Source organism: Pelmatolapia mariae, linkage group LG22 (assembly GCF_036321145.2).
Source record: "Pelmatolapia mariae isolate MD_Pm_ZW linkage group LG22, Pm_UMD_F_2, whole genome shotgun sequence".
Classification (NCBI taxonomy): Eukaryota; Metazoa; Chordata; class Actinopteri; order Cichliformes; family Cichlidae; genus Pelmatolapia; species Pelmatolapia mariae.
Genome location: NC_086245.2, coordinates 31,520,542 through 31,533,904, shown reverse-complemented (window position 1 = coordinate 31,533,904; position 13,363 = coordinate 31,520,542). Strand labels below are relative to the sequence as shown.

The 13,363-nt window shown below is 41.8% G+C and overlaps 1 protein-coding gene across 1 annotated transcript in view; it reads left to right on the top strand.

Moving 5' to 3' along the window:
* The window catches only part of npr1a (natriuretic peptide receptor 1a), a 37,129-nt gene extending 25,746 nt beyond the window's left edge, over window positions 1-11,383 (top strand). Inside the window, exons 7-22 of the mRNA XM_065471335.1 lie at window positions 825-960; window positions 2,428-2,512; window positions 3,765-3,885; window positions 4,466-4,540; window positions 4,626-4,703; window positions 5,357-5,461; window positions 6,263-6,334; window positions 6,503-6,662; window positions 6,748-6,903; window positions 8,808-8,976; window positions 9,344-9,490; window positions 9,575-9,698; window positions 10,050-10,118; window positions 10,193-10,367; window positions 10,482-10,580; window positions 11,057-11,383. Coding sequence (XP_065327407.1) covers window positions 825-960; window positions 2,428-2,512; window positions 3,765-3,885; window positions 4,466-4,540; window positions 4,626-4,703; window positions 5,357-5,461; window positions 6,263-6,334; window positions 6,503-6,662; window positions 6,748-6,903; window positions 8,808-8,976; window positions 9,344-9,490; window positions 9,575-9,698; window positions 10,050-10,118; window positions 10,193-10,367; window positions 10,482-10,580; window positions 11,057-11,202 — 1,917 coding nt within the window. The 3' untranslated portion in view covers window positions 11,203-11,383. The remainder of the gene's footprint in view (window positions 1-824; window positions 961-2,427; window positions 2,513-3,764; window positions 3,886-4,465; window positions 4,541-4,625; window positions 4,704-5,356; window positions 5,462-6,262; window positions 6,335-6,502; window positions 6,663-6,747; window positions 6,904-8,807; window positions 8,977-9,343; window positions 9,491-9,574; window positions 9,699-10,049; window positions 10,119-10,192; window positions 10,368-10,481; window positions 10,581-11,056) is intronic.
* Window positions 11,384-13,363: the final 1,980 nt, after the last annotated feature.

Here is a 13,363-nt window from a genome sequence, read left to right as displayed (position 1 = left end):
GTGCATTTATTTACAGCAAAATAAAAACAAAAGTGCCAATAATCCCCAGTGGGTGTTCTCTTCGTGTGTCAGTTCCCAGCTCCCATGCTGGAATACGCTGGACTTGTCTCCGTGGTCCGTGGTGAATGTTCCGCCCTCTTCGGTGTCTATGTACACTTGTGCCCAGCACCCTCCACCCATTTCCTCAATCCACCTGGAAACAAGAGACACTGCTGTAAGTACATTCCAAACAACTGGCCGACAGAAACACTTTCACCTCACTAGCAGGAGAACTGATCGTACAACGATCCTGTGCTGACTGTCGCCCAGTTAGTAGTACTCACTTGACGAGGCTGATCAGCAGCAGGTGAGTGTAATTACTCCAGGTGTCACTGGCTCCAAGGCAGGAAAACTCTCCAGGCCTGGTGTAGCAGCACCAGAGAATTAAACTTAGAACATCCTTTAACCCCAAACCAGAGTTCAAATTCTAAACCCTGCGTCCCCAACCCAGGACCCTGACACACCCATAAACCCTATTCCAGGGGTGGCCAACTCCAGGCCTTGAGAGCCAGTGTCCTGCAGGTTTTAGATATCACTCTGGGTCAACACAACTGAATCAAATGATTAGTTCATTACCAGAACTTCAAGAAATGTTGAGGAGGTAATTTAGCCATTTAAATCAGCTGTGATGCATCAAGGACACATCTGAAACCTGCAGGACACCGGCCCTCGAGGCCTGGAGTTGGCCACCCCTGCCCTATTCGATACTGTTAGGGAGTAAGTGAGATTGCAGGTTTTGAACAAATTGAAGAAACCAAAGAGTTGTGGTGTGTGTATGTTCTCAGGTGGTGTGTGTGTATAACAGCAGCATAAAGCAGCTCATCCTGCAAAATGGTCTAAACTTCCAGTGGCCCAAAGGATCTCCGCCACCAGACATCCCCAAGTGTGGCTTCAAGAACAACAACCCAGCATGTCTCACAAGTACGAACGCACAACTACAGACTACAGAGCAAACTGCACAAAGGATGTCACGAGAACCAATGCATGGACTGGTTCTTATATAGTGCATTTGTATATAGTGCTTATAGTGAAGTTTGATATGTTCCAAAGTGTAAAGTCTTTGCAATGGCTAACGTTATACATCCTTAAGGTAACTTAATGGAACTAACAAACTTTAAAGTAACACTAACAGGATACTCAGTCATTTCAGCCTCTGTGCTGTCAAAAAATATAAAGTTAACATTTTAAAGAAACAGCTTGCTGCCAGGATGCCATTGATTTATTAAAGTAGTTTATCTTTAAGTACATGGGATGATAATATTTTTTCCTATTGATAATCATATAATTTTGATGATTCGTACTGACATTTCTGGTATTGTGACATTGCTAAACTACAGATCACGGGCTACGTCACAAAAACGTCACATTTTGAAGCCTAAACATTATCAGCATTATGGCCGTATTGGGTTTTTGAAACCATTAGTGACCATATTTTGAAGTGAGGTTGGAGTTATCAGCTGCAAAGGTCGCTTAGTTATACATACAAAACCTGAATACGTAATAAATCAATAGAACTTTCAGCCCAGTTCTATTTTTTTCTGCATAATCCATCATATACGATTGAATCAAATGAAAAAGTCTCTTTTAAAAACTTGTTTTGTTAGTATTTATCTTTTGCTTGATGCAATGTGCATAAAGTTAAAAATGAAATTATATGCAACAGTCTTTGACTTGAAGAAATTTGTTTAACATTTAAACGTGTTTTCTGCGTATTCCAGCATATTACACTTGCTCTTTCAAATAGATGCAAGTAAAACACAGCAAAAAATAAATGAAATCTAAGATTCAGCAGCACTAAATCTATTTTCACCTGATTAGCAGGAGCATGGGCCGGTGGAGGTTTGCCTGGTGCCACAGCGGTCATGTCAGTGGGGGGATCTGGGGGTTTCTCTGTGGCAGCATGCTAGGTGCTTGCTGAAATTTTGAAGTTTAATTTTTCACTGTAGAAAGAAGTTTTATTCCCATGCAGAGTGTACAGCAGACGCTAATGTTTTGGTCACTTTTTATGGAATCAAACTCAAAGTAATGTCAGTACTTCCAAGCTTTAAACGCTGCACATACTCTCTCCCACATTCCATATTATCCATTGTTGATCTACACCTTGTACGTCATTGTCATGAGACACTCTCACAAACAAAATCACTGTTTAGTAATGCAGTAATGCAGCATGCTTATGGGAAAGAAGTAAGAGTAATCTAATTACTTTTTTGCAATAGTAATTCCTTACTTTACTTGTTACTTTAAAAAAGTATGCCTTACTGCCCATCTTTGCTTATAACACATGTTAAGCCCCATGGACTGAAAACTGCTTCACCTAGAGCAAAAGAGCTCAAACTGGTCCTCACTCGTGCAAACAGTAATGGATTTTCTTCCTGTCTCATCTTTTAGGTACAGTTGCTATGCATCAGATGGTTGCAATGGTGATCTGCTTTGTCTTTGTCATCATCGTTACTGTCACCATCTTCATCTACAGGTGAGCCAAACATGTTTGTATCTCTGTACTGAGTATGAAAACTGGACGTATGAGGAGACTCTTGGCAGTCTGAGCTCTCTTTCTGTTTTATTCCTCTTCCCTCCTCTTTCCTTTCATAGAGAGGTCACAGCCAGGCCTAGAGTGAATGATGAAGATTGAATTTAGATTAAAAACCATATATACAGCTCTGACTGTTGTTGTTTTTTCCTTCTAATAAAAAACAGTGACTGTGTGCGCATGCACAAAACACTAACGAGTAGGTTATTCTAGTCAACTACAGCCAAACTAAAATAAACAGTAAATGTAAGGAAATCTTCATTTATCTGAAATAAAAATAAAAAGTAAATACACCTTATTTGAAACCCTTATGGTCTTTGCATTATCTCGGAGTATCCTTCAATCTCTCTTCTGTTTCTGAATGCTGATTCTTAAATTCTTTTTTGCTTTTCATCAAATGTTTTTATTGAGTTCTCAAAAAAAAATTAACTTTTTTTTTAAATACACGAAAAAACAAACCAAACAGGACACCAGACAGAATAGAGCTGTTACCAAAACACGAGTCCAAATACACAGACGGACCAAGGTTACAGCAAGTACATATGGCCCCTCTTTCCATTGCCACCCCGGCAGATCTCAGTTTAAATCATTACACTCATGCTGCACATCAGGCCCAGAAAGAAAGGCTCGAAGGAGAAATCCTCATCTGACTTCAACAAAGAAAACCCTGATTTCTTTACGTTTTGAGTCATTGAAAGTGAAAATGAACAAAGCATAAAACTGACAAGAAGCTCACTCATGCACTCAAATTCAAAAACTGACTCCATACAGGCAGGTGAGACTCTACTGTTACGGAGGTTTGTTATCATCAGTTCATAAGCTGAAGTCATTCCCTTGTTGTCTGGCTGCTTTCCCACTTATAGAGCATAATCCTAACTGGAACAAACGCTAGTGTAAAGCCAAGCATCTCTGACTGAGATCCTCAAAGCACTTTCTACTACAAATTTCATCCGCCCAATCGCAGACATTCATCCAATGCTTTTATCCATACCTAATACTTTCACACTCACTCACACGCCAGTGCTCCAGTGGTTCTAACACCAGAGCCACAGCTGCCCCACCAGATCTCTGTGTAACTCATTCAGCCTGTTTATCCTTTCCATCAGCTTTCTCTCCATTTTCCTTCCCCTCAAATTTCAACACACACACTCGCACATATGCACACATACACACTCTCTTCCTGTCTGCTGAACAGGAAGCTGAAGCTGGAGAGCGAGCTTGCAGCTCAGCTGTGGAGAGTTTCCTGGGATGACGTCCAGATGAGCAACCTGGATAAAGTCCTGAGGAGAGCGTGCAGCAGGCTCACCATGTCTCTGGTAACACAGCTGTTATTATACTATAAATAAATCATCCGTACTCACTGGAAACATATTATACCTAATACAGTGCCTGCCTTTACTTCCTGAAATTTTCCAGTTTCTGTTTGTAGTCTGAAATATGTTTGCATTTGTAAACAATGACTAACAGATGGAACAGGAAGCCTTCAACTGGATTTCTATTTTTCCCTTTCTGGAATTCCCGGCTACACCGGAAGCTCTCTGGGCCTGGATCAGCTGACTGACTGATTCATTCAGATTGAATTAAATCATTTTCCTAAATTCTTCATCGTATAGTAGAGTTGTGCAAAAAAAAAGATAATTGAAGTCTCCTTTAAACCATAAACCTGGTTTTCTTTTCTTTATATAATATATATTATGTTATATATTATATAATTATTCATAAGTGCACCAACTGTGATGCTGATTACTCTATTAATTAGAAACTACTGGGCTGGACCACTCATGCAAAACATGAGGAAAAAAGTTTCCTCCGTATGGTAGTGCTGCATGTTATCCAGGACCTACACTCTTCATTGAAAAAAAGCTGAGTGTCTCGATTGTTTGTGCTTGTCTGCAGAAAGGATCCAACTATGGTTCTCTGATGACCATGGAGGGAAACTTTCAGATCTACACTAAAACCGGATACTACAAGGTCTGACAGACGCTGACAGTCCCATCACATGTTCCTCTAACAAGATGGTGTCAAGTGGTAATGTGGTTCACTGTGTCTCCTGCAGGGAAACTTGGCAGCTATCAAATACATCAACAAGAAACGCATCGAACTGACCCGGAAGGTTCTGTTTGAACTGAAGCATGTAAGAACTTCAGGCTATCTGCCCACTAACCTACCAGCCAACACTGTAACTGACTGACCTAGCTTATAGGTCTTCTTGCAGGATGTTGAGCTTTTGTATTTGTAGCAAATGAAATAATAGCCTAGAGACTGACAAACTTACTAACCCACTTAACAATGGACCATCCTTCTTGCTATAGACTGAAAACCTTAACTACCTTACCTACCTACCTACTTACCTACCTGCATAAAAAAAAAAAAATTCCCCACTCGCCCCTGTGGGCGGTTAATCCTTCAAGCTCGGGTCCTCTACCAGAGGCCTGGGAGCTTGAGGGTCCTGCGCAGTATCTTAGCTGTTCCTAGGACTGCGCTCTTCTGGACAGAGATCTCCGATGTTGTTCCCGGGATCTGCTGGAGCCACTCGCCTAGCTTGGGAGTGTCACGGGCTGCGATGGCAGACCGTGGAGTTGCAGTGAAAGTATGGCCCAAACGCGAGACTTTTAGTGAAGGACAGTGGATTTATTGACAGGGGGTGGAAAACACACAACTATATACAAAATCCCGGCACTGTGGTCCCGTGGCGATTCTCCCTGAATCCCACACAGTGCAGACGTCTACCCATTTTGTTTGTAGAGCATGATAGGATTTAAAGTAGCAGCCTCTGTGTTTTTGTAGATGCGAGATGTCCAAAATGAACACCTGACCCGCTTCATTGGCGCCTGTATCGACCCGCCGAACATGTGCATCATCACAGAGTACTGTCCAAGAGGCAGCCTTCAGGTACGTCACACCCAGCTAATGTTGATGTCAAAAGCCTGGTCCACTTTTACTTTGTACAGATTAGAAATATTGCAAAGAGTCAGAACAATATTTCCAAATAATATAACTGCACACCTTGTCCACATCCTCAGTTTACTTTGGTTAGATCGTGACAGCTCTTTGGATGCAAACTCTGCCATCAAACATGGAGATGCCTGCTGTGTGGAGCTTGTGTTAATATGGGAGCAGCTGAAAGCTGGTTAGGCTTTAAGATACCTAAATGATGCAGTGGTTTCTACAGTCAGGAGGTTGCACTGCAGCCATCCTCTGCTCGTTCATTCCTTACATTTTTTCACATGAGATGTTTTTTGTGTTCAGATGTTCTCTCTCCTCTCAGCTACAGTTATCTGTCAGCACTGTAGCATAGCAACCTCCCAGCACAGTAACCTAGCAACATGCAAAGGTTGATGTGGGCCGTGTGGGGGTTTAGGTTGTTGTCAGATGACCGCTGGATGTCACGGCTGTCATCCTAACACAGAGCAACTCAGGCGGTTTGAGTTATTTTGAGTTTGTGCTCTGAGATGAGGATGATGCTTTTAGTGTGGGGAGGAAGAATGAATATCAAATATCAGCTGAAGCTGCTGCATGCAGATAGTCACAAACAAAGACACCATTACTCTGCTGAGTGATTCAGTATTCAGTACACAATTTTAACCATGCACAGAAATGTCCTCGCAGAGCAGAAGTGTCTTCAGTGTCTGTCACTGAGGACCTCACTTGGACTGAATGGCCAACATGCGTGTGTGTGTGTCTGTCCCTCAGGACCTGATGGAGAGTGACAGCATCACTCTGGACTGGATGTTCAGATACTCTCTCATTAATGACATTGTCAAGGTAAAAACTTGTCTCTGTGGCTTGGGGGTGGGGTTACAGAAAACACATGTAAATGAAAAAGTATGAACGAGGTCTCTGACATCAATGTTGGACTCATGTTTCGATTCTAAAGAGCTTCAGACTTTTCACCTGAATCAGCTGTCTGTCTGTCTGTCTGTTTGCCTCCAGGGGATGGCATTTCTCCACAACAGCGTCATCATCTCCCATGGTAACCTTAAATCATCCAACTGTGTGGTGGACAGCCGCTTTGTCCTGAAAATCACTGACTATGGCCTGCAGAGTCTTAGGCCCAGAAACTGCCCCGAGGACACACATGCTTACTATGCACGTATGTATTGAAGCTGACGCTCTACATTAAAGACTGTCTATGAGGATGTTGTTATCACTGATATCAGTTATTGATCACTTGGCAGGGAAGCTGTGGACAGCTCCAGAGCTGCTGAGGATAGATTGTCCTCCGAACTGTGGGACACAAAAGGGGGATGTGTACAGTTTTGGGGTGATCCTGCAGGAGGTGGCTCTGCTCAGAGGAGTCTTCTACCTCGACTCACACTCTCTCTCCCCTAAAGGTGAATGTGTGTTTCTCAGGGTTAAATTAATTCAGTTCAACCTTATTTATACAGCAGTCACCTCAAGGTGCTTTATATTGTAAGGTAAAGACCCTACGATAATAGGTCAATAGATTAATGTGTGTGTGTGTGTGTGTGTGTGTGTGTGTGTGTGTGTGTGTGTGTGTGTGTGTGTGTGTGTGAAGACAGTTTTATTTACATTCCTGAGATGCTGCTCAGGGCGCACACACATTAACAGGTGAATGGTTCACACAGGACCTGTCCTGCCTCGGTCATCACGTGTCACATTTACATGAAGCCTGGAACAGACCCAAGTCTGTCAGTGGGCTGGAGATGCTCTTCTGACCTGAGTCACTGCTGTAGGACAAATAAACGAGACTTGACATTCACACCAATTGTCCGCATGCTGAGCTTCTAATATATAAGGGAGGAGTTGATAGATGCAGCTCCATTTTTAGATGCTTGGTAGCTTTCTTTTGTAGCGATGTCGCAGCACCAAAAACCGTTTTACAGCATCTTCCACTTTAATTTGAGGCATGAATCGAGCAGCAACCTCATAATAGCATCAGCTTCAGGCACCACAACCAGTTTCTTTACTCACATGGATATTTCTGCTCGCGTTCAACTACAATCCTAATGGAGTTATCATCTCTAAATTGGTGCCATCGGCAATGACCTCTCCCAAGTCCCAAACCAATTAGCATGCATTAACAATGCTAGTGTTTTTTCACTGTAAGAACAACTGAAGGACAGAAGAGTTCTTTTATTTCACTTCACCATGTGGAAACAAAAATTAAAGTTTTTGAATGGAGACAGTTTGAAATAATCGTTTTAACTGCTATATTCCCTCCTGTTTCTGCTAATAAAATACACTTTTGATTTTTTTCACCCCAGTTTTTAGCTTCACCTAAGCTCTGTTCTGACAGCTGAAGTTCTAAAAACATCAGTTTCTTACTTGTGCTCACTTTCAGACTGGCTGTAGAGCAGGTCATCTGCTAATTGGAACATTGGTGATTTGATCCCTAACTGCTTGATCTGCATGACAACTTGCCCTTGAGCAAGATACAACCCCCCGAGTTGCTCTATGATGTTTTAATCGGAGTGTGAATGTTGGAAAGCACTTGGGTGTACAAAAAAGCAGATGGGAATAAGTTATATTGTATAAAGTGCTTTGCATACTCAAGTATAAGAACCAGTCTAATTAGCAGAAAGACAGTTTCTTTGTTTTGATGCTTCAGCACTTCCAGGTGAACACTGCTGTGTACACTCAGGTCTACCTATCTCACAATGTTAAATTATCACTCCAAAATTTCCTGGATCCACATTAGGATTGACTCCAAAAGTTCATCCCGTTTCATGGAAATCCATCTAGGACTTTCTGAGCACCCTGAACCAGCCTCGTGAGGATGAAAGAGATCTGAGCCTGTGTTTGGAGCTTCTGTAGATTTGTTTATCAGCTGATTTCTTTCAGACTTACTTCAATGACATGAGGTTTGTGAATGGTGATGGATGGATGTTGTCAAATTTAATAATTTTACATCTTCAAGTTCAAAGATAATCGACCATTGTGGGGGTAGAGTTCACATAGCTACTCTGCACTCTATTGGCACATGGTATTGAAGAAGATAACAGTGGAGGAATTATATCCTTAAACTTAGTTACAACCCTTTCAGAAAGACATCTGCTGTAATTAAATGTATTCCCAATAATACATCCAATAATGTATTAATGCTGTGTAATCCATTATTGTAAATGTATGTGTTAAGAAATGATCAGACAAAAGAGGATTCACAGGATTGACTCTTCTAGAATTAGAGCATCAACTTTTTTAAGTGTTTGTATTTCTACTTACCTCTTACTGCTGAATGTGTTTGCTTTTGCAACCTATGCCCTCCCTCCAACAGAGATCGTGCAGGCAGTGATTCATGGTGGCACCCCACCCCTCCGCCCCTCCCTCTGCTTCCACAGTCACAGTGAGGAGCTTGGTGTCCTGATGCAGCGCTGCTGGAGTGAAGAGCCAAGCGAGCGTCCCGACTTCAACACCATCAAGATCCTGCTCAGGAAGCAGCACAGGTGAGGGAGAGAGGCAACGGACCCACATTTACTCTGAGACAGTTTTTTATGATGCTCTGATCTCTGATCTCTGAGCAAAAAATCTCTGAGTATGCTCTTACCTGTCCAAAACTTTAATTCAGCTCCCTGTTTGGACACTAAACAGAGCTGGCAGAGAGCGCCCCCTGTGGACAAACTCTGTAAAATCAGCCAGTAAAGAAAGAAATATTGAAATATAAATATTCATGTTGTTCTTTCACTAAAATAGAGGCTGAGAAATGAGAGAAATATGTAGAAAAATTGTCACTCACAAAACAGAAAGCTAAACACCTGTCACCCTGTCTGTCTCCCTGTCTGCATGTCTCTGTCCAATCATGTGTCTCTTCAGAGGATATGGCTCTAACATCCTGGACAATCTGCTGTCCCGGATGGAGCAGTATGCTAATAACCTGGAGGAGCTGGTGGAGGAACGAACGCAGGCCTATCATGAGGAAAAGAGAAAGGCGGAGGCCCTGCTGTACCAGATACTCCCACAGTAACTATACTTCAGTACTACTGCCCTGAATACTGCACTAAATACTGGGTACTGCAGTACTATAACATCCTATTTATGTGTCAGTTCTGTAGCAGAGCAGTTAAAACGAGGAGAGACAGTTCAGGCTGAAGCGTTTGACTCTGTCACCATCTACTTCAGCGACATCGTTGGCTTCACCACTCTGTCTGCAGAGAGCACGCCACTGCAGGTTGTTAACCCGGGAGAAGCTAAAGGGAAACCATCCACATGAGGGTTCTCCAACTCAGGTCCTGGAGAGAGCTACTGTCCTGCAGCTTTTAGATGCATCCTTGTTCCAACACACCTGAATCAAATGAGTGGCTTGTGACCAGGCCTTTGCCAAACTTGATGGCATGTTGAAGAAGCTGCAGGACAGTAGCTCGCGATGACTGGAGTTGGAGACGCCTGATCTATACATTCAGATCACAACGTGCAAACATAAGGCTGCCATCTGATGGTTTGAGCTATTATTGCAGTACATTTCTGATTGTTTTGGTGTGAAATCTCACTCACCTTCTGTGTCTGTGTTTTCCTCCTGCAGGTTGTGACGTTATTAAACGACTTGTACACCTGTTTTGATGCCATTATAGACAACTTTGATGTATACAAGGTAAAATTTGCTAAACTAAGCTACATTCCACCTGTGAGTCAGATCAGTTTACCGTGTACACCTTCACCTTTCAGGTAGAAACAATCGGTGATGCCTACATGGTGGTCTCCGGTCTACCTGCCAGGAATGGTAAACTTCACGGTCGAGAGGTCGCCCGCATGTCCCTCGCCCTGCTGGAAGCCGTCAAGAGCTTCCGGATCCGACACCGACCCAATCAGCAGCTACGGCTCCGCATCGGCATCCACAGCGGTACTACATACACCGCAGCCAGAAATACTACAATACACGGCATTACTATCACTAGTATCATTACACTACAGTAAGAGAACAGTGCAGACTTAGTGTTGGTGTGTGTGTCACCAGGTCCGGTATGTGCTGGTGTGGTTGGGTTGAAGATGCCGAGGTACTGTCTGTTTGGAGACACGGTCAATACAGCGTCACGCATGGAGTCAACCGGGGAGGGTAAGACCTGCTTCCTGCTAAGTAATCACATGTCTGTGTCCACCAGGACAGGTCTAACTTGATTGGTTCTTTAGTCTAATCAACTCTGATGGCGAAAGACAAAAACATCATTTAATGTATGTTCTAGGAATAAAGTGAATCTAAAAGATCCACATACTGGTTTGTTGCACCTGCTGCCTATTTGATTTTTATAAAGCCAGAGGTGACTTTCAGCCACCCCTCTTACAGTTGTTATGAAGGGAGAAATTATTTACACAGGCCAAACCAGTTTGTGTGTCAGGCTGTAAACATGTTTATTTCTGCTAAAGTTTTAACATGGGAGTCTATGCTGACTGATTTGCTGTTGGAGCCTTTGGTGGACATTAGAGGAACTGCAGGTTTTGGGACCTTACATATTTGTCATGCTGTGGTTGTACTTGAGCACTTTATCCCCTGCTCGGCCAGGTGTGACGTCATGCGTTGTTGTGTCTTTGCAGCTCTGAAGATTCACGTGTCGGAGGCGACTCGTCAGGTTCTGCAGGAGTTCAGCTGTTTCCAGCTGCAGCTCAGAGGAGAGATTGAAGTGAAAGGGAAAGGACGCATGAGGACATACTGGCTGCTGGGAGAGAACGCCACTAACTAAAAGATCAGGACGACATCAAGAACCCGCCTCCTCATCTTCCTATCTAATTGGACAGGACATTGTTTAGGATGACAGATAAAAGACTGAGTGAACTTTCACCAAAAACTGTAGAGAAAAACAAAGATAGGCAAATGTTTTACTGTAAGATAAATTAATCACGAGGAAGAAAATGTGTAAATACAACAATAAACTGTGTTTGCTACCTGTGTGTCTTTATTGTGAATAAATCCATTGTCATATTTGCCACATCAGGTGATTTTTTTTTGGATGTTTTAAGTTTATAGAATAGTCTTTTATTGTCATTGCACAATGAAATTATGGGTTCTCCACACCAACTGTGCCAGATTAAATATAAATTAAATATAAATAGTAGATAGCAGGAATAAATAACAAACAGGAGAAATATATATTATCAAGAGGGATATATACAAAACAAGACAAAGGCACACATTAGAGGATCAAGTGCTTGGACAGAGTGCAAAGGACTTGGTCTGAGAATAGAGTCCATGTGTGAGTGGCCTGAAAGATGAGGGTTACTGAGGCCGCAAAAGGCCCTAAAAATGTGCGATTTATTTCAGTTTTTCAGGATTTAATTGTACCATGTCAAAACTTTATGTTCACTGTGATTTCAGCACAAAAATGATTCTCAGTACTACAGTTTCTAGCGTTGATGCCATTACCAGTGGCTATGAATGGTCACTCATGTGAATATATAATAAGCTATAAAGGGTTATTTGTAAATTTAAGCTGCTGTTGTGAAAGATGGTGTTTTGCTAGATACATGGTAGAAGGACTGGTTTTTAATATAGCCCTTTTCTACTCAAATTGAGCACTCAAAGTGCTTTATACTACATCTCACACACATACATGCAAGGACTTTTTTCTTTCTGTATTTACAGAATTCATGGTTCCATCAATTACAGCATGTAATCCACATCCTGAAGCAGCAAAGCAGCCCAGACCATCACACCACCATATTTTAAAGTTACTATGATGCTAGTTTGATGTCAGATGTAACAGATTGTTGAATCATGAACTCTGACCTTAACAAGACAACTGAAGACTGCAGTTCTTTAGGTGTTGTTAGGGGTTCTTCTGTGACCTCCTGGATGAGTTGTCAATCCACTCTTGGAGTAAATTTGGTAAGCCAGGCACTCCTGTGAAGGTTTCCACTGTTCCAAGCTGGATAATGGCTCTCACTGTGGTTCACTCGAGTTATAAAGCCTTAGATACAGCTGTCTAAACCTTTCCAGATTGATAGATGTCAGTGACTTTGTTTCTCAGCTGTTTGTGGCATGATGTCTTGTTTTTTGAGATCTTTTAGCTTTTCTCTTTGTCAGATAGTGAAAGATTTTTTCCCTTTATAAATGAAATCATCAGTTAGTAACTTTATTTTGTATTTACTTAGGTTATCTTTGTCTAATGTGGGTGTACAAAAATGTGTTTAATGATCTAAACATATAAGAGAGAGCCTCTAAAAGAGAGCCCCAGGTTTCAATGTCTTCATTAATTCCTAAACATGATTTTTAAAGGAAAGCAGCTACTCAGATAGTTCTATCATTTTTTTTTATGTCAGTAACATGTATTCAAGTCCACATCAATTAACCTGAATTTGTCTATGAAAACAATACAGTCCACTTTAGACAATGCAGCAGTTTTTCTAAACCTAAAGTATTTTGAAATTGACCACTGTTGTAACAAATTATTTTATACACTTTCTTCCTTCCTAGATGTTCTGGGATCAGCTGTAAGTGCTGTTATTACAAAATGGAAGCATTTAGGAACCACAGCAACTCAGCCATGAAGTGTCAGACATAGTTACATAGTGGGTCACTGAGTGGTGAGGTTTAAGTGTGTAAAGATCACCAACACTCTGCCGACTCAGTAACTGCAGTGCTCCAAATCTCCTCTGTTATTAACATCTGCTCAAAAACTGCACCAGGAGCTTCATGGCCAAGTAGACCCTGGAAGTGGAATGTGCAGGTGGTCCAGTTCTTTCTCCTAGAGTGTGCAGATTTTTTTTTTACTTTATATTGCCCTGTTTTGTCCATAATAAAACTAATAGGAACCAAAGAGTTTTCCTTATTTTAAAGCACATATAGTTCCAAATAGCCCATTGCAGAGTAGTCACATGTGGTTAAAAATCTGGATTATTCTTCTT